The sequence below is a fragment of the Equus asinus genome, chromosome 3 (genome assembly GCF_041296235.1).
Source record: "Equus asinus isolate D_3611 breed Donkey chromosome 3, EquAss-T2T_v2, whole genome shotgun sequence".
NCBI classification, from domain to species: domain Eukaryota; kingdom Metazoa; phylum Chordata; class Mammalia; order Perissodactyla; family Equidae; genus Equus; species Equus asinus.
In genome coordinates this window covers 95,970,071-95,991,188 of record NC_091792.1, presented here as the reverse complement: position 1 = coordinate 95,991,188, position 21,118 = coordinate 95,970,071, and the positions used below count along the sequence as shown (strand labels likewise).

At 45.0% G+C, this 21,118-nt stretch overlaps 1 protein-coding gene and 1 long non-coding RNA gene across 2 annotated transcripts in view; one reads left to right on the top strand and one right to left on the bottom strand.

Annotated features, from left to right (window-relative positions):
• The window catches only part of HPSE (heparanase), a 33,482-nt gene extending 17,826 nt beyond the window's left edge, over window positions 1-15,656 (bottom strand). The window contains exons 1-3 of the mRNA XM_014865185.3: window positions 15,298-15,656; window positions 3,941-4,086; window positions 2,083-2,208 (exon numbers count right to left, since the gene is read on the bottom strand). Of these exons, the coding sequence (XP_014720671.2) occupies window positions 2,083-2,208; window positions 3,941-4,086; window positions 15,298-15,527 (502 nt within the window). The 5' untranslated portion in view covers window positions 15,528-15,656. The remainder of the gene's footprint in view (window positions 1-2,082; window positions 2,209-3,940; window positions 4,087-15,297) is intronic.
• Window positions 15,657-17,504: 1,848 nt separating this feature from the next.
• On the top strand, window positions 17,505-20,359 carry LOC106846502 (uncharacterized). Its single transcript, XR_011502155.1, has 4 exons — window positions 17,505-17,643; window positions 19,096-19,202; window positions 19,918-19,981; window positions 20,223-20,359. It is a non-coding gene; the product is annotated as an uncharacterized lncRNA (long non-coding RNA).
• The last annotated feature ends 759 nt before the right edge of the window (window positions 20,360-21,118 follow it).

Genomic DNA, 21,118 nt, shown 5'->3' with positions numbered 1-21,118 from the left:
AGCAAAGAATTAGGTCATTGAATCTGATTATTTTAATAAAGGAGGCCATTCTGCAGTCACACCCAGAATTACATCTGTAACATTGCTTCCTTTTCCTGCCCAAACAGGTTTACCGTGTCAGCTTATATTCTTATGACAAATGGTTTTGTTATCTTCTACTGAAGTGAAACACACCAACCACTGGGTCCTGTCCTTTGAAAACATACCTCTATCTTCTAGGACATCTGTTTCAAGGGTACAGGCCACTAACTAAGCAATTAACGTGTCCTTGCTGTACAGATTTTTGCTATCTCTTCCATCATAGGATGCCACCCCAAGTTACTCCAGCATTCCCAGCCTCAGCCATGGATATGGAACAACGTGTGGAAACACCTCTCTGCGTCTGAGATGCTGGTCACTCTAATGAGGAGGTGCCCAGATGAAACACAGTAGATTCCGATCTATGTTTCCAAAGCATGGAGATGAAAATAGAAAATTTCAAACCAGAAGTCAAATATTCCCCAATACAAATAAAATATCTGTATTTCTCATACGTTTTAGCATTGCCAACAGGGTGGCTGGAGTTTACGGACCCAGCTAAATAGTTAGCAAAAGAACTTTCCCCAGGTGTAGGAACTTGGAAGATCCAAGCCCCAGAGGCAGGAAAAATGTTGGAAACCTACCATTTTGGGTTGCAGAAAGATCACGTGAGGTAGCAAACCTCTTTTTAGAAAAATTGAAGTTAAACTGGTATAATGTTTAACATGACAAAAAAAGTGGGAATCTATAGGTTACTTAATACCATGTGGTCTTCTCTTAGCAGGCCAGTATCATAAAGATTTATTACAAATGAGACCTTATTGCTGTGGGTGTCTTGTACTTCTGTCATTCCTTTAATGGGATCTGAGATGGCCCTGCATTATGCCAAACTCCATTCAACTATAGTCACATTATTAAAGTGTTGGAGTAGTTCTTCCTGCCCCCTGCTTAAAATGCAAAAAATAATTTAGAGGACCACAATATCTATTAGCATATAAGCTATTTTCCGATTTCTTATATGTCACATTTTTTCCGTATCTTATAAATTAAAAATCCATCAGCTACACTGAAATCCTGATATTGTAGAGTAAAATCTTGTAAAGATAAATAATTTACTTTAAATAATGTCCTTTAAAAATATTGACTAACCGGGGCTGGCCCCATGGCCGAGTGATTAAGTTCACGCACTCCGCTGCGGCGGCCCAGGGTTTCGTCAGTTCGAATCCTGGGTGTAGACATGGCACCACTCATCAGGCCATGCTGAGGTGGCATCCCACATGCCACGACTAGAAGGACCCACAACTAAGAATATACAACTATGTACTGGGAGGCTTTGAGGAGAAAAAGGAAAAAAATAAAAAAATCTTTAAAAATATTGACTAACCCAAATGAACTTCCAGATAATTTATTTTTCAAAAGTCAAAAGACAGTTGTAGAGTATCTGAGCAGGTTATTTCCTTAACTGAGATCTGGAGCAACATCATCCCTTAATTGGGCATAAAACACTAACTTTCAGATAAAAATATATTTCGTAGTTAAATACAGATTAAATTCCTGGTTAGTTGAGCTAGTCCTCTGTTTGCAAAGCTACAGAGGAAAGAAAAGGAGAAAACTGCTTGATGGCCAAGACTGTATGGTATGACCCAAGATTCTCCTGCCTAATGATCCACCACCTCAGACCAGGGCTTATTTCTGGGAGGGGAGACTGAAGGGACAATGAAGTGAAAGCTTTTCACATTTCACTCTTTATACTTTTTGCATTTTACTTTTACACCAGGAATGTATCCACGTCTTCCTTGACTTCCTAGTTCTTCAGAGCAGTAAAGGTCATTATTAGCTCATGAATGATTTCTATATTTCACTCTGTGGCTAGTAGGCAAAGTCAGGTGAAGAAAAGAAAAAAACGTAAGTTTTGGGTTCAAGATTTCCCATTAACTCTCGATCACGCGCGAATGTTCTGCAGCTTCACACAACTGATGTAAGGTTTGCTAGATTCAAGCCCAAGTTCAAGCTATCCAAATATTTTGGGGCTGGGACACCTGCAAGGCGCCTTGCATTTCTTACTTGAATAGGTGCTGTTCTTGAACTTTTTCTGATATTGACTTCTGAGTAGCAATTGCTCCTGGAAGGGCCATTCCAACTGTAACCTCTTCTCCACATCAGAAGGGATGGATCCAGATTTGCAAATGTCTGCAAATTGAAGAAATAATTTAGAGAATCTGTTTTCACAGTGATAAGGTTGAAATCCCATATATTTATTTAGTTAGCTCTTTATGTGACTAAAGCAAGATGACTAAGTTTCCGGTTATGAGGTATGACATCAGAGAAAGATATATTCTGCTAGACATGTCAAATTTGCTGGCTAACCCTTCACCACAAAAAAACAACCAAAGGGCAGGTTTCCTAAGGAGCACTGAACATATACTGGATACAGATACACTGGACATAACTTCAAGTTATTTGACAATTTAGAAGTCTCCTCAGAAACTTGAAATTACTAGAAAACTCCACTGAAGAAAACAGAGCTCAATTCTCTTAAGGTTCACTTTCAAAATACATAGAAATTTGTTTTACTATATATATATATATCTGCTTTGTGGTAATTTCCTCTTGCCATAACGGTAGGACAGGAAATGTTGACTTTTTTCCCTCCAAATTTGGTATCATCAAAGCTTCGGAGACCACAGCATGTGCACTTGGAAAAATCTGCCACTATCCTGTCAGGCAGACTGTGCTTCTTTATCACAAGGCAGCAGGGCCGCCGGGCGCTTGTTGCCAGGGCTGGCTGACCCGCCAGTGACTTCCTTTCTGGGAAGCTGCACATTCTGGCTTTCTGGCAGCCGGAGCCTCATCCATCTCTCTGCTCACAAAGGACGTTTCAGAGGCACTTGGCTAAGCCCAGTGGCCGGCCTCCCCCAACAGGAGGAAACAAATTGATGAGCAAAGGACAGTTTCCTGCCTAAACTTGTGAGAACTTTTGAAGGCATATGGCTGGCGAGAAAGGGCCAAGCCTATGCATAAACTATTCCAGCGTGTTCTTCCAAGGGAACGCTCCTGCTTTTCTTCGTTTTTTCTAATTACCGTTCTATCAGTTTTGGCCCAATTACTGATTAACTGTTCTAAACTTTTCCTAACTGAAGAAAATAAACAGAAGGGAAATATGCAATGTTATTCATTAATATATACATTATACATACATGTTTATAATTCAATGATGTGTACGATATTTTTAATAATTGCTAAAATAACGATTTAACTTCCATTTGATGTCTGTATAGCACTTTTGAAAGACACAAGGCAAATCCTCGTAGCTCGCTAGGCCGGGTCTCTCAGGTGAAGCCACAGACTTCCAGTCTCAGAATCACCTGAGGAGCTGGCTAAACTCATAATCTAAGGTCAGAGCCCAGGAATCCAAATATTCAAACTCACCCCAGGTCTCTGTGCATGGTCAATGAAGTTTGAGACCCACTGCCCAATAAACCAAGTCTTAAATCCATTCTTAGAAGCAGAGCATATCTCCACGTGCCCTTATACCTTTCATCCACAGTCTATTACCAGGATAAACGGGCTTCAGTCCATTGCTGCGTCTTCAGCTGGAAATACCCTCTTCAGTTTGATGCATTTCTACCCACATGCTCCCTCTAAGTTGCTCTGTTTTTCAGCTACAAGCATTGCTCCAGTTACAGCACAATTAACTCTCAGTTATGCCCAGCACACCTTTCGTTGTGAGGTCTCAGTTCATGAAAACATCAGGGGGAGGAAACCTGCCCTCTGGGTCCTCCTTTTGTGAAGGTGCCTCCACGAGTCATCGGGCCCGTAAGCTCTCATTGACTGTTAGACCTGAGCAGCACCACTGCCCGGAGAAGGCTCGGGACTGACTCAAGTTAACTAAAATATATGGTTAATCTTTGAAAATTGTCACCCTGGTTGACTTGAGATTGCCAGTAACTTCTCTCTTCAAAGGTTGATTCCTTCTTGGGATCAAAAATTAGAAAGTCCGTCTTGGTGCCACCAAATCTCAGGTACGCAGGAGACAAGCCTCTGGCCAAAGTGCGAAGCTTTGGAGAACTGTTAGGAAGACAAGCAAGGCATTAAAATGATTTTTCCAAGACAATCCGATCAAACATGTTTACTCCCTTCTCTCTCGGCAGCGCCATTTCTTACTGTCTAGCCGTACAGGCCTCCGAAGGAGAAGTCATACTGCTATAATGGGGGAATCTCTGACTCTGAATCTTTCTGTAATTGCACCATTGCTCTTCTAGGCACCTGAAGGCAACTTGGAGCCCTAATTCCAGCAAGAGCTGAGAGTCTAACTTGACAAGTAGGATAGTATTCAAGGACTTCAAGAAACTCAAAACCTTTTATGCTCAATGGAGGAAAAGAGGCACAAGAGTAGAAACTATGGGAAGGATGACTCTGTTTCTTTGAAAAATAGATTGTCTTCAAAAATTTATGTTCCCAGAGAAGTTAAAAATGATTTAGGATTCCTCCTCCCCTCCCAATGAAAGCCATCCTTTTAAATTTAAATGACTTAGAATTACCTAAGATTCTCATTTCTATCACTGACACCTCCAGTTTGAGCAATTCTAAACGCATAGCTCATCAAGCCAGAAGTGCTCCTGATAAGGGCCCATTATGTGCTCAGAATGGTAACAAAGGCTATAGGATGGAATTAGAATGATTTATAATCCTTTCCCTCGGAAAGATGCCATGATTATTTAAGTAAATAAAACTAAGAAAACAGAAGACCTAGGCAAAGGGACACCTGCCACACATTTCTGAAACCTCACACGTGTGATTCTGGCCACACAGCTCTCTGCAATGATCTTAAAACACATAAAACCAATGCTGTGCAGTTCTTGGAATGGCTCAATTAATCGGTTTCCATGTGGGTTTATTTCAAACAAGAAAATCATTCCAGGAGGACTACTTAATTGCCAATACTTCTTAACATCCTAGGAATTCAAGACCTGACCTACAATTTTAAGATGTGCTCCTGCTTAACTCTGTATAGTGCTAGTAAAATTTTTGAAAGATTTCTTTATTTGTGCTTAGGAAAGAGAAATTAAAATGTGGAACTTGGGGCTGGCCCGGTGGCACAGCAGTTCAGTTCACATGTTCTGCTTCTCCGTGGCCCAGGGTTCGCCGGTTCGGATCCCGGGTGTGGACATGGCACTGCTTGGCACGCCATGCTGTGGTGGGCGTCCCACGTATAAAGTAGAGGAAGATGGGCACGGATGTTAGCTCAGGGCCAGTCTTCCTCAGCAAAAAGAGGAGGATTAGCAGCAGTTAGCTCAGGGCTAATCTTCCTCAAAAAAAAAAAAAAAGTGGAACTTGACCAAAAGATGTCTCCTGCATTAAAAATTTCAGCAATTCTTCCCCACCATTTTTTTTGTTTGTAACTTGAGAGCTTTTTACAGTAGTTCCTAGCCACTCTTGCCTTCATGAGCCTTTTACTCCATAAAAAAATTTAAAATTATATTCTATGGTAATATTTATATATAAAGACAAATATGTTAATGTCATACGTTAAAACATTTTCTTTGACCTGAAAGTTCATCTTCTTTGGAACTTAAAAGAACTGAAAATATTTTTGTAGGGCCCTAAACGTATCGTGGGTCCTGGCATGAGGAAATACTGCACAAAGTGAGACTTCAGAAAAGTACCAACTGGAGCTCTCCCTGACTGAGATACTGGAGCACCAACGGACTCTGGGAAGCATGGCGGCTGCTGTCAATCCCCAAAACCACTGGAAAATGAACGGAAATGCTAACTTTGACTAAGTAAGGATTCAGAACAAAGCCATTTCCACTTTGCAACAAACCCAAACAAAAATAAACTGTAGGGAGCGGGGCTGGAGCATTATTGTTTAATGAGCACAGAGTTTCAGTTTGGGAAGATGAAAAAGTTCTAAGATGGACAGTGGTGATGGCTGAATGACAGTGTGAACGTCCTTAATGCCAGTGAACTACACACTTTAAAATGGTTAAAGGGTCAGCCCCGTGGCCGAGTGGTTAAGTTCATGTGCTCCACTTCGGCGGCCCAGGGTTTTGCCAGTTCGGATCCTGGGCACAGACATGGCACCACTCTTTAGGCCATGCTGAGGCGGCGTCCCACATGGCGCAACCAGAGGCACTCACAACTAAATATACAACTATGTACTGGGGAGCTTTGGGGAGAAGAATAAAAAAAAATGATTGGCAACAGTGGTTAGCTCAGGTGCCAATCTTTAAAATGGTTAAAATGGTAACTCTATGCTTGATATGTTTTGCCAGAATAGAATGAACAAATTGTAGACATAGTGTGATTTCGACAATGAAGAAATAATATATATAGGAGATAACAGCGGTCATTATTATGTGGTAAGATGCATGGTAGACTCTTTTCTATTGCTTTTCCATACTTTACAAGTTTTCCATAAATAAGCACATGATATTTTAATTTATACAAGGCAGTTTTGTATGTGTGTCTTTCTGTTTTTTTAAGAATAAGTTAAGAAACCAAGGGGCTGGCCCTGTGGCCGAGTGGTTAAGTTCACGGGCTCCCTTTCAGCAGCCCAGGGTTTTGCTGGTTCAGATCCTGGGCGCCAACATGGCACCGCTCATCAGGCCACACTATGGCGGCATCCCACATGCCACAACTCGAAGGACCCACAACTAAACATACAACTATGTACCACGGGGAGTTGGGGAGAAAAAGCAGAAGAAAAAAAAAGAAACCAAGATTTACTTAAAGGAGACACAACCATCCACTAATTTATTCAATAAATATTCATTGCAGGCCCACTGTGTGCCAGGCAGTATGCTGGTTGCTGGGGATACAATGGCAAACAGACAGAGATAGCTACTGTTCTCATATAATTTATAGTTAGTGATATATACGAACAAGAAAATAGGTAATTCCAAAACAGTGCTATAAGAACACACAAAGGGGGTCTTAACTCAGACTTTGGGCTGGGGGTAGGGGGTGGTTAGAGGTTTTCCAGGGGAGGTAGCTTCACTGTTAGACACTCAAAAGGAATAAATCTTTTCCAGACCAAAGATAGTGAGGTGGGATTGAAGGAGAAAAGTCCGTGCAAAGACCAGAGGTAGACAAGAACATGGCACCACTGAAGAGCTGACGGGCGTGGCTAGAGCCTAGAGACTGGGGGCAGGCAGCTGCTGGGAGAGAACAGACTGAGAGGCAAGCAGAACAACATCATGGAGGGCCTGTAAGCCGCTGTGTCCAGGAGTTCCAACTTTATGTGAGGGCAATGAGGAGACATGGACAGATTTAAAGCAGTGGAGTGTTCCCACCAGACTTTTATTCTAGAAAAGAATCTCAGGCTGTAGTATAAATAGCTGAATAGAAGGACCAAGACTGTGGTCACATTAATGTAGATAGAAAGTGATGGGCTGAGCTAAGGTAACAGCAGTGTGGACGAAGAGAGGTGGATAAATTCAAGACACATGTGGAGGTAGAAAGTCTAGATTTGGGGTTCAATTGGATGTTGGAGAAGAGTCAAGGATCTCTCCTGGGAGGCATCTTGGAAGATGGTAATATTTGCTGAGATGAAGAATAGGTGATAGATTGGAGATGGGGATGAAGGCAGGGGAGAGGCTCAGTTTTGTAGAATTTAAGATGCCAATGGAACATATTTCCATCAGGCCCTTGGCCATGTGTGTTTGAAGCTCAGGAGACACATCCAGGCGAGGTATGGAATGGAGAGCCCTCAGTCTCAAAGTCAGTGACTGGTAACCCCTGGCCCATGCTGTCGAGACACGGCCCTAACTGATACAAGGAGCTTCCTCCGAGTCACTCCTGTTCGGCTGGCCCTGTTCCACTGCCTTTGGCCAGGCGCTGAGTCTCATCCCTGGCATTTTGATTGTTTGATGATAGAAGAAGCCCATTTAGATTTGTGTAGCTGGTATTTTTGAGCAACTGAGATGGGTGAGAAGCAGCTGCTCTTGTTTCTGGGGAATGGAGGGAAAACTAGTATCAGGGAGACAGAGCTGTGTTATCAGAGATGCACATCTGCGCGAGGCCTGGGGCAGATGCCCCAGAACCAGAGCCTGGTTCCCACAGGTAGTAACTGTCCCACCTTGGGTCCCTCTCGCGCACATTACTCTGTCGGTCTTCTCTTCATAGCATTCACTGCTCTCTGAAATTAGTTTCTTCATTTGTTTCCTTGGTGCCCTGTCTATCTCAGCTTCGCCCCGGATGTAAGCTCTGTGAGAACGGGCACCTCCTCTGTGTGGCTCATCAGAATCTCCTCAGCACCTGGATGAGCATCTAGGTAAGCACCCGCACACAGCGGTGCTTAATAAATATCTGTTAAGTGAATGAACAGTCGAGTCCGGCCTGATGAAAGGGCAAGTGGGGCCAAAGACCGTTTTCTGAACAAAATTAAACCCCAATGTTATGGCTTCAGCTAAGGAAAGGAAATCACATGTTTTAAAGTATTGGTATTAAAGATCTTTTCGTTTGTCTCCTTTGCAATGGAATATTTTCTTGTTTTGAGAATACAATATTGATGCCCTGGGACAAAACCCAGATTTAAAGCAGCTGCAAAACATGTCATCAAAACAAAATTGATCAAAGGTACAGTATTTCTATCATATACACAAAAGAGAAAGGGAAAAACGTCTACCGCCACTACAGTGACATGGAAATAACAAAAGGCACGGAAGAGCAACTGCCGATATGCCATTTCGGAAGCAGTTTGTTAGGAGGAAGCAAAGCCTGCAGGTACTTTCATTCTACCTTACGTGTAAAAGTAAGTTGCTTATCTCTGACACAAAAGCAGAGGTGTGCCCAAGCCAGCATGTCCTCCTGGCTTGTACAAGCTTGTGAGAGTCAGTCGTTAAATTCTGAGAACCAGTCGTTAAACTTTGCCAGTCTGAAATCAGCCATGGGGGGGTGGTATTTATCCTACAGAAGTCAGAAAAAAAGCGTAAATCAGCTCCCCTTCGTCCCAAAGAGCCAGTTGTGAAACACGTCCCAGCACACCACTGCATGAGCCGTAATTCAAGCCGTGGAAGTGGGGGAGACCACTCAGAGTATGTGAAGTGAAAAGCAGGTCTGAGTCAGAAGTCAGAGGAACACCAACGTTTAAGACGAGCTATAGAAAGAGACCGGGAAGAGGTGTCAGAGGCGGAGGAAACCCCCGGAAACAGAGGTGATGCCAAACCGAAGGGACGAACAAGGGTTTCAATATCAACCTTGCCAAATGCTTCTGGAAGACTGTATTAGTTTCCCAGGGCTGCAGTCACAAAGTGCCGCCAACTGGACACTTAAACAACAGAATCTCTTGTCTCATAGTTCTGGAGGCCAGGCATCTGAAGTCAAGGTGTTGGCAAGGCCATGCTCCCTCTGAAGGTGCTGGGGAAGGATCTGTTCCAGGCTTCTCTCCTAGCTTCTGGTAGTTCCTCATAGCAGCATAACTTTGCTTTTCACAAGGCATCCTCTCTGTGTCATGTCTGTCTCCAAATTTCCCCTTCTCACAAGAACATCAGTCATACACGATCAGGGCCCTCTCCATTCCAGGCTGACCTAATCTTCACTAATTACATCTGCAATGACCCTATTTCCAAACACGTCATATGCTGAGGTACTGGGATTAGGACTTCAACATATGGATTTTATAGGGACACTCAGAGATTCAACCCATAACAGAGACCAAATCAGGATTGAAATGTATTCATTGGATTTTGCAATAAAAGAAGGTCATTGATGATCCTGGAGAGATTGATTTTAGTGACACCATGACAGGGACATCCTGAGGGTGGAACAAGGAAGGAATGGGCAGTAAGGAAGGCTGCAGAGGGGAGGAGAGAAGCAGGGCAGTCGCTGCAGAGACATACGTGCCGGGAGGTGTTTGAGATGGGAAAGACTTGAGGACGTGTATAGGCCGATAGCAAGGAGCCAATAAAAAGGGAGAGTTAAAGATACAGGAAAGAGGGGCTGGCCCAGTGGAGCAGCGGTTAAGCTCACAAGTTCTGCTTCAGCAGGCCGGGGTTCGCTGGTTCAGATCCCAGGTGCAGACATGGCACCGCTTGGCAAGCCATGTGTGGTAGGCGTCCCACATATAAAGTAGAGGAAGATGGACGTGGATGTTAGCTCAGGGCCAGTCTTCCTCAGCAAAAAGAGGAGGATTGGTGGCAGATGTTAGCTTAGGGCTAACCTTCCCCCCAAAAAAAGATACAGGAAAGAGAAGAGATGACCGCTAGAGCAAGTCCTTGGGGAGGCAGGAGGGGCAGGACCCAGAGCAGAGCTGGAAGAAATGGCCTGAGAAGAGAGAAAGGAAGAATGCTGGATATGGTCATGGTATGTCCGCAGGTTTGATGTAGGAAGAAAAGTAAGTTCCTGTCTAGTGACTTCATTTTCTTTGGAGAACAGAAGTGTGGTCATAGGCCAACAGTGATGAGGTGGAGGATCCGAGATTTGAAGGAAGTGCAGAAAGAGAGGCAGGGAAGTGAAGAGTTACGTGGTAGCACTAAGGTCCACGTAAGTCTGGAGGGCAAGAATTTATGGTGCGACACCAATCCATGTGGCTGAGAGATTCCTCTCCCCAAGAGCCTAATAGCCCAGTTCTACAGGGTGGCCACTGAGACTGGAAGCAGAGTCAGACACACAAAAGTGGTTTATTAATATGCATTACAATTCAGGATTAGATAATATTTTCAATTTCCAGATTTTATGGCCACTGTACAGATTCCAAACAGGGAAAATATAGGACTAAGCTAGGTTTGGGTTTTAGCAGGAAGAACAATGGTGACATCACTGAATGTGGAGTTGGGAAGAGATGCACATTTCACAAGCTTGTGCAAGCTGGCTTCAGTACAACACTGAGTAAAGATTATTTAAAAATGTGGGTGTGAAGAAATTGAGAGGCAGTTTATTCAAGTGGACTTGAAGTCATCTGGGATGACGGTGGGACATGGGAGTGGAGAGGAAATGGGGAAATCAGTGCCAGTCTTCAGTCAATAAGGAGGAGTGCGGAAGAGGGGAGCAGAGCGCAGTGACGAGGAGCACAGGATGAGCATCAGGCATGGCGGCAATGGACTTCACACTAGAGTCATGATGATCATCTCTAACATGCATCAGGTTAGTCCAAACGCAGCGTTTTAGGCCCTTTGCATAGATCATTTCACTTAATCCCAAAACAACGCAATGAGGTAGGTGTCATCATTATCCTCATTTTAGAGACAAGGAACCTGAACAACAGGAGGCTAGGTGATCTCCCCAAGGTAACAAGCCAAAAGGGATTTGAACTACGGCAGGCAGTCGGGACTTCAAACTAGTGGGCAGTCGTCCAGAAGCTGCCCTGGGAACGCGAAAAGGCTGCAGTGCGGGAGGATGCGCAGCCTTTCCTCTCCCTGGGTCTTCAGAGAAGAGCCAGGTTTCAGCCGGGGCAAGGAGGGGTCGGGAACATTCTAAGAGGAAGACAGAGCAGGCGTTCCATCAAAGGGCTCCAGGGAGCACGGTGGAAGGTTTGGGAGGGACAAGGTCAGTGAGCTCTCAGGCAGGGGGAGAGCACTTCTCAGGGGTCAGAAAACGTGAGTCTATAGCTTGGGATCATTCTGTTCTCTGCTTGCCCTGGGCCGTGGGTACGGCTGTCTGCAACAGGCACACTGGGGGCCTGTGGCTCTTTCCAACATCGGTTATCAGAGGTGCACTTGACATTGACAATGAACACTTTTCCAAATCTGAAAAGCAGCTTTGTCAATGAAGACGCAGGAATCTAACTATTCAAAGTTATTATTAATAAATATCTATTGAATTGGTAAAAAAGAGATGAACTTTGCTGAAGAAAAGCAAGCACAGCTGCATTATTTCTGCCATTGCTGTTTAGCACCACTCTTTTGCCCTGTAGTCCTTAGGATCTCTACCCCTGACTCCACGCTCCACATGGTGAACCATGCTCGACTGCAGTGTGGACTACACCATCCAAAACAGTAACAAGTAGCCACACGTGGCTGTTGAGCACTTGAAATGTGGCTAATTCCAGTTGAGATGTGCTGTGAGTATAAAATATACACCAGATTTTGAAGACTTGTTTGAAAAGGAATGTAAAACATCTCGTTAATATTTTTCTATTGATTATATGTTGAAATGATAACATTTCGGATATTTTATGTTAAATAAAACATTAAAATTAATTTCACCTGTATCTTTTTGTCTTTTTTACCATGGCTACTAGAAAATTTGAAATTACAAATGTGGCTTGCCTGTGAGGCTCACCTTATGTTCCTGTCGAGCGGCGCTGGTCTCAACCCTTCCATCTCGGAGGGCCAGGGCCTCTTCCGGCTCCGCACAGGCGGGCTTAGGAAGTTTTTGACTGGGTTATTGATTAGTTCCCTCGGGGAAGAGGACAAACTGGAAAGATGCTCCTTTCCAATTCTAGATTGTTCTATCACTGGCATTTAAGTTCTGAGTATTTGGTGTTCTCTAACTGCAAATGTGAAACATACACGTGTTGGCCACCCTGGGAACTCAGCACCATGCCATCTGCCTGAATTCGCTCAGGCCTCTCTGGAAGCACCTGCAGTGGCTGATTCTCCCACCCTCGGGTCAGAGCTTCTTTCCTTAGTCTATCAATCTTCTCAATTTGTTTCTGGACAAGCTACTTCTACCACATCCTTGCCCGGTTAAAAACATAAACCGCTTTGCTTCCTTTTTGTACACTGTTCTCTCTGCAATTAGCACCCGGGTTCAAGCTCTGCTCCTTCATGTAACAGCAGGCTGATCATGGGCAAGTGAGTGAATCTCCCTGAGCCTCAGTTTCTTCATTTTTTTTTTTTAAAGATTTTATTTTTTCCCTTTTCTCCCCAAAGCCCCCTGGTACATAGTTGCATATTCTTCGTTGTGGGTCCTTCTAGCTGTGGCATGTGGGACGCTGCCTCAGCGTGGCTTGATGAGCCGTGCCATGTCTGCGCCCAGGATTCGAACCAACAAAACACTGGGCCGCCTGCAGCGGAGCGTGCGAACTTAACCACTCAGCCACGGGGCCAGCCCCTTGTTTCTTCATTTTTAAAATGAGGATAATAATAGTGCTCACCTCATTGTTTTGTAGCAAGGACTAAATGAATCAATACCTAGAAGGTGCTTACAACAGGGCCTGGCACATGACCTGGGCTCGATAGTGTCAGCTATTTTTATTGTCCTCCCCTCCTTATTACTTCGGCTCTCATGTGCTCAGCTCTTGCCATCTTGGCCAAGCATCTCCCCCTTTGAGGTGTAATAAAGCAATGCCCATCTCACCCTCCACTCCTGTGGACAGATACTAAGCTTAGTGTTGTCTTCTGAGACCGAAGCTAAATGTCGTGTCTTCTGAGATGGCCAGGCCACTCTGGGCTCTGTGCTAACCATGCTGGAGAGATGGACCCTCAGACCCTAATTCAGAAGCCAGGTCTTAGGTGAGAAGGAGAGGAAGCTCCTGCCTCTTTGAGCCGCAGTCTTTGAGGACATAGGTGGGGATAGGGTGGATGTGTTTGCAGATGCTTCTGGGGAGTGGGCATCAAAGACGGCCTCTGCTAGGGGAAGGGCCCTGGAGTGGTCAGGAGCCAGCCCTGGAGAGAAACCTGTGTGAACAGGAATACACTGTGTTTTGTAAACCAAAAAACCCCCAGTTTTATCTGTTGCATGCTATGCTCTTTTGTTTTCATAATCGTCCAGCCTTTGACACAAGTGTGGGGGCCGGAGGAAAGTAAGCGTGCTATGGGAAATTGAGATGTGTTTAAGAGGAGGCAAGGGATCACCCTCACTGAATTGCAGACTGGAAGCTCTGTGTGTGTTTGGGGAGTGGTGTTAGTCAATTAGTTAACTTGACTGGAGGGTGATCAGGCCTGGACCCCAAAAGTCATAGCGTAGGTTTTGTCCTTTGGACCTGTTTCTCCAGGAGGGGATCCCCAAATGCCGTTCCTGGGACCTATGCCGGCTGCCGCAGCAGCAAACTTGAGTCCTCACATTTCAGCAAGTGGTCATCTCCTTCATCCCTCTATTTTTTCGGTAAGTCACCTCACACCCTCTCATCTCCCCACTCCCCCTCCCAAGCTAGGCCTGGGGTCCTGAGATACGGAGCCCTGTAGTTCAGTGTTTCTCCGGAGTAATCTTTCTGTCTTCCAACCAGCTGCTGCCTGGTATCGACCTCCTATCCCAAAGGGGAAGGAGAAAAGTGGGGCCTCCTCCCCACCACGAAAGTCTGCCTCTCCTGCCACAGCAGGAAAGAAGGAAGTTAACTATGATCAAAAGAAACACAGAGAACTGGTCAGTGGTTAGCAAATACTCACTATTTTCCGGAGAAAGCAATTAGCTTAAATTTTGAACACTCTGTGTCAAACACTGTGCTAAGAACTTACTTATTATCTCATCAGATCCTCATCACAATCATACAAGAAGGTTGTAGAAGTTCCATTCCACAGGTGAGGAAATTGAGGCTTGGAGTTGTCAAGCCACCTGTAAAAACCAAGCCACCCAACTTTGGCAGAGTTGGGGATCAAGCCAGGGAGGTCTGACTGCCAATCTCTTACCCATTAGGCTACCTGCTCTTATTTGCAACATAAAGGACTGAAATTAGCAATGGCAGCTGACAGCATGGGCAGAGGAAGGACAGCATGGTGCTGTCAGGCAATGGCGAGATTCCCAGCTGTCTGAGGTGGCTGGGGTGTGGCTGTCTCCGCAGGCTCTCATGACCTAGATGAGTGGCCCAGATGACCTGGGACTGTCTCTGCAGCTCCCTGTCTTGGAATCAGCCTGCACTCCTGGAGCAGGGGCGGCTGAGCCTGCGCCAGTTTCAGTCTGTCTCAGGTGAGAAAAAAATTACCACTGATAAAGCGGTGGCACGTTTTGCAGCCTCATCTTACAGAGAGCTCTTTTTAGTAAGGCTCTGTAAGTCACTGCAATAGTATTCCAGGTCTCATTTAGAAAATATTTTTACATTTTTTTAATGAAAAGAATGTAATATGGGAAATCTCTGTACCTTGTGCTCAATTTTGCTGTGAATCTAAAACTGCTCTTTAAAAGTTTATTAAAATGTATCTATCAGTTTAAGAGACGGAAGCCTGGTTCACAATCTCACTTGTCCTAGACTATGCAGCAAATTCAAGTTTCTTTTCCAAATTTCCCCTTAAAACCCGGCCCTTAGTTGGCGCTCGGGCAACACTCCATGAATGAATGAAGGCGGTAAAGAGTGGTTTGTGGGTGGCTGCCTAGAGAGGCAAAAGGGAGGAGAGTGGTGGCAGCCGGACGTGGGTGTCAGGAGCACAGGGGAGGGACAGGGACCGGGAGGCCAGCGCTTACCCCAGGAAGGTGAGGAAGCGCGGGTCCGTGGCCAGGTTGGCGTCGATGGTGAAGGACAGGAAGGCGGGGCTCACCAGGTGCACCGGCCGCTCGGTGGAGAAGTCCAGCTCCACGGCGTCCTCAGCTTGCGCGGGGCCCGCCCGGGCGCCCGGGGAGAAGGGACCGAGCGGCCCCAGCAGCAGCAGCAGCGGCGGCGACAGCGGCAGCCCCCGCGTCCAGCGCAGCAGCATCTCGGGCTCACCTGGCTGCCCCACAGGCGGGCGGCGGCGCAGCAACCTCGCGCACTTCCTCCCGCCGGCCCACAGCGCCCTTTTCTCCTCTCCTCCACGCTGTCGCTCGTCCTCACCCCTCCCATTGCGCCCGGCATCCTCCCACTCCTGCCCTGCATCCCTCCCACTGCTCCCTCCCTCCCCGCCCCGCCTCCCCCGCTCACTCCCCCTTCCTTGCACGCTTTCCCTTCGGTGGCAGTCGCGGTTACAAAATCACCCACACCCATTGGAAGGGCGCGGACATGGCCGGGATCCAATCGCCCAGGAAGCCTGGGGAGGGAGCGCCCGGGGAGGAGCGCTGGGCATCTCGGACTCGGCTTCCCGAAGCACAATGTTTTGTGCGCTCTGGTGGGAACACCACCGTTTCCCTCTTCCAGGTCCCATCTGGGTGGCGCTGGGTCTTCTGACCCTCAACTAAAGCTTCTTGTTGCGCATTCATCGCTTCCCTCCGCTCCCCGCTCCTCCCCAATCTGGTTTATAAACACCTGCTTGTCACTTGCGCGTGGCAAAATTTGATCAATGGTGTGTCCTCTGGCCAGAGAACTGTTTCCCGGGAATCTTACTTTCGCCTGAAAAATCTGACCTGGGCATTGGCTAACCTACAGCTAGAAAGAAATCAACCTCCCAAAATTCCCTATTAACGTCGCAGGAGAACAGAGTTTAGCAGGGCCGTCAAGTATTAGGTGCTCCAACACCTGAAACTCAGGACATGAAGCCTCCACACAAGTGTGGGGTAGTGACAATCCCTTGAATTTGGAGCCTGTGCCAAATTTCCCCTCTACACATTGATCTTTAGCTGTTGACCAAACTTTTCTTCAGTTTCCTTTTGATGCCTACATCGATGTATAATTATAACAAGCACCGTGCACTTGGGGCTTCCTATATGCCTGGTACCATAAGAGGTGCTTATCTGTATTCTGTAAATCCCACAGCTCTGCCAAGTGCGTATTATCCTCATTTTGCACACGAGGACCCAAGCTCTTAGATATTAACATGTGCAAGCGTCAGAATCGGGATGTGAAGGCAGTTACACAACCCCAAGCAGATGGCAGCCTGTCTCAGCTGACATGTAACTTCCTCAAAGAAGTTTTGCCTGACCCTCCAGGCAGCTGAGGTCTCCCAAGACAGTCTCTTTACAGCATCCCGAACTCGCTGGAGCTTACCACGTTTGTTAGTATAGTGAATGTTGCTCCATGTGGGCCTCTTCCGCTAGATTATAGACTCTGAGAAAGCAGAGATGGGGTTTGTCTTGCTCACCGAAGCTCGAGGCACTGTGCTTGGCGCTTTGTAGGCATCCAATAAATATTTGTTCAGTAAGCAAATAACACAAAAACTCTTAGAACTTTCCGCTTAGATCGCACCACCAATAAGGCAATAAATAAAAATGGATTGTTTTGAAATTTATATCTAATTTGCATAGATCTATCTATTCTTAAGCAACTTAAAAGTTAAATGTATAGTTAACTGAGTTATAGTTGAGAGATTTTGTGTGTATCAGTTACTATTTTGCAACCTGAATCAGGCTTATGTCCTACAATTATGCACCAGAAAAAATATTTATGTATAAACAGCAAGCCACCAGGAGGTCATATGGAGGCAGATGTGGAGGTGGAAAAGCAGAAGCCTCGGCTCTTTTTCTACTTTTGTCGTGACATTGATCCTACATCCCACTCTGTGCCCCAGTTGTCGTGGGGCAAAAGTCACACCAATTTCTTTGGAATATTTGGCTGATTTGAAAAGTGGACCATTGAGAGTTTTCTAAATAGTGTATCCTCATGACATCCCAAGATGTGGGCCAGTGCGGTCCAGATGTGAGTTACTAATATGGAAACTTGGAGAACACAGATGAGGAAGCGAAAAAGAGTGACTTGCACACATGATGATCTCTTGCTTGATCACATGAGTTTCTGGCTCCTGGATCTAAGTTGGTTTGATCCATTATGCCAGATATGGGCACGTAGGAGAGAGAAACAGGCGGTAATGTTAATAGAAATTATCATTTCAGAGACACTTTGTGGGATCTTGGGCCAGTTTTTCAACCTCCGGGAGCCTCAATTTTTTCATCTGTAACGTGCAGGTAATAATGCCTATTTCATAGTGCTTTTTTTTAGAAGTAATTGACTTAATATATATAACACATCCAGCTCCATATGCAATATGAAGGGGGTGTTCAACAGATGGGTTCTTATTCTTATTATTGCTTCGTTTAATATTCACGATACCCTTGTAAAGTAGATTTAGACCCAGCTTCTGATTCCAGGTCCAGAGATTTGCCACTCTATCACCCAGATTTGGCAACTCACAAATTATGTGATGAAAATGATTTAGAATTAAAAATCTTCAAATGCACCAGGACAGTTCATGTGAATCGTTTAATAATTATAAAGTGGCATCACTTCCATGTGGCCTTTGGGTTGATTTCAGTAGTGGTACTGGGTTTTTAGGGACTCACACAAGGTTCACCTGGTCAACAGCTACAAACAATTGTAAGACAACAGGCTGATTTCAGGGCATCTTTATAAAATAATCATCTTTTCACTTGCCTGTCTAGAAAATTAAGATTTTCCTAATGTAGAGGGCAGTCTCTTAGGCATTTGGGGTTCCCTTGAGGCTGTATAAATAGTTTACATATGCTATGTTGCTTCGAGTTATTGGGTTGAAACTTACTAAAGTTAAGTTTTAGTTTTAATTTTTCAGTGATCAAACTATACTCTGAAACAGGGAGAAAGTAAAAGCGGAAATGTGGTAGGGGCTGGAAAGAAGGAAGTTCACATGTTTCGAGTGCATGCTGTTCTTCAAGGTGCTTTCCCATATTCGTTTATTCATCTAGTCGAGCAGATATTTATCGGGTGCCTACAATGTGCCAAGCAATGAGCCAGGCAGCTGTAAGCAGCAAGCAGGAATGGTCCCTGCACTCTGGAGCTTCCAGTCTTACTGGGGAGGCAGATAGTGTTTAAAAGGGGCAGGAGGGGGCCGGCCCATGGAGTAGTAGTTAAGTTCAGTGCGCTCCACTTCAGCAGCCCAGGTTCACAGGTTTGGATCCCGGGCACAGACCTACACCACTCATCAAGCCATGCTGTGGTGGCAACCCACATGCAAAATAGAGGAAGATAGGCACAGATGTTAGCTCAGGGCCAGTCTTCCTCACCAAAAAAGGGGGGAGTGCAAGGAGGAGTCATTCAAGGCTAAGAAGATGGCAGGTGCAAAGGTCCTGGGATGCAGCTGGATCAGAGAGAGAGAGAGAGGGGCAGCTGGGGACATAGAGACTGACGTTGAAAGGCCATGAAGTATCTTGGGAGCAATGGGAAGCCACTGAATGGTCTTCGAGCCTGGGGTGGGGGATGTGATATGATCAGATTTATATTTTTAAAAGGCAAACTGTAGATATTCTGTTTCCAGTTTTGTATAGATGTCTGTTTATAGAACATGGATGTGCATTTCTCTATAGATATAGATAGTTTCTAGTTTTCTTCTATTAAGCTTATGTCTACTATTCCCTATAAATATGTGTATCTCTCTGTGTCTGTAGGAAAGTGGGTACTTGAAGCCAGTAAGTGAGCCAGAAAGTGTCAGAGAAAGCAGGAAGTATCCCAGGATAATGACTTATAAGTCCCAGCGGTCACACACAAGAACCAGGTAGGTTATTATGGTGTAGGCTGAACAATTATTCAGAAGTCCCCAGAGGAGATCTGACTGTCCAATTTTGGCCACCTGTCTCTAGGATGATGAAGGCCTTGGAAGACCTTGTTAATTATACTCATGCCAAAAAAGCACAATAATGTGAATTAAGTGGGATATTGTTTGCTGTTACCCCCAAGCTCTGTAAACAGTGTAAACAGCACAAACGCAGGGCAGATAAGGGAGTGTTTCCAGAAAATGCATTGGAAATAGGGACATGGTTGGGCTTGAGATATAGGAAGGAGGTGTCCTATCCTAATATTACATGTGTAATCTGTATACTATCCTATCTCTACTGTGTTCTTGGCTTTTGGCCAGGCGTCCAGTCTTGGCTCTCCCAAGAAATGAGTGCTATGAAGTGGGTTGAGAGTATTCCCTGCTTTGTTGACTCCAGATGAGGAGTTAATAAGGAAGGTGGCCTGTGTAGGAAACTGCCCTTGTGGTGGAACCCATTCAGCGCCAGTGACTAAGGCCTTGTAATGGCCACTGTTTGAAGTGTATCTTGGAGGGGCAGTTGCTTCTATAAAATTTATTGAATAGTTGGTTCAGTCATGACTGTGTAGTTATTTGAATATTGCATTAGACTTTGGCATTATTTCATAAAATAAGTATAAATGGAAAATACTATTGATGAGAAACATACATCTCACTAACTTACTTCATTTGCAACTAGGTTGGAAATCATTAGGTGTGCTGATGGGGACAAACCTTTATTCTCAATCTGATGCTCTTCAGAGGTAAGCAGGCCAAATGTGCATTCACTTCTGAAGGAAAAACTTGTATTGAAGAACTTATTGAGAAAGACTAGCAATAACCTTATTTTAATCCAAACTCAAACAAATAAACTTTATTAAAAAATGTTTGTGGGGCAGTTAGGGAAACATAGACTGGATATTTCATGATATTAAACAAGTTATTGTTAAGCTTTTAAGGTGGGATAATGGCATTGTGGCTTTTCTTTTCTTTTTTTTTTTTTAGGAAGATTAACCCTGAGCTAAAGTCCACTGCCAATCCTCCACTTTTTGCTGAGGAAGATTGGCCCTGAGCTAACATCTGTGTGCGGCTATTTTTCAAGAATCCTCATCTTTTAGAGCCATGTTCTGATGTGTTTATCAGCACACTGATATATTTGGGATTTGCTTCAAAATGAACTCAGCGGGAGGAGCGCAGTGGGTATGGGGATGGGTGAAACAAGATGGACCGTGAGTGAACAATTATTGAAGCCAGGCGATGGGGTGCCATGGCTGCAGCAGATTTTATTTTCTGAATATGACCGTAACAATATTTCCCATCGCACATGTTCTTCTGTAATTTGACCTTTCCATCCTCCCACAGAAAGGTGGGGATCTATGTCCCTTCCCCTTGACTGTTAGGCAGGCTTTTAAGCCCTTTAATCAATATGGTACGACAGAAATGACACAGTGTGACTTCTGAGGCTGGGTCGGAAAAGACTCTGCAGCTCCCACCTCATCCTCTTGGTCTGCTTTCTCTCCCATACTTTCTCTTAGTGTGCTCCCTCTGGGAACCCAGCTGCCACATTAGGAGAAGCCCAAGGAGAGGCCATGAGTAGATGCTCCAGTTGACAGCCCCAGCACAGCTCAGGCTCCAAGCCAGCGCAGCCCAGGAACCATACACATGAGTGAGGAAATCGCCGGATGATTCCAGCGCTGGTGATTCAAGTCACACCGGCCAAAGTTGGTTACACAGCAAAAGGCGAATGAAATAGAGTTGCATTGTGCTATTGTATCTACTTTTGTGTTTATCTGAAAATTGTCCATAGTAAAAAGTTTTTAAAAGGTTTCTATGGCCATTAAAAGAGAATGCTAGAAATACACCATCAGATCATCTAAAAGGCAAGATGCGCTTTGATATTT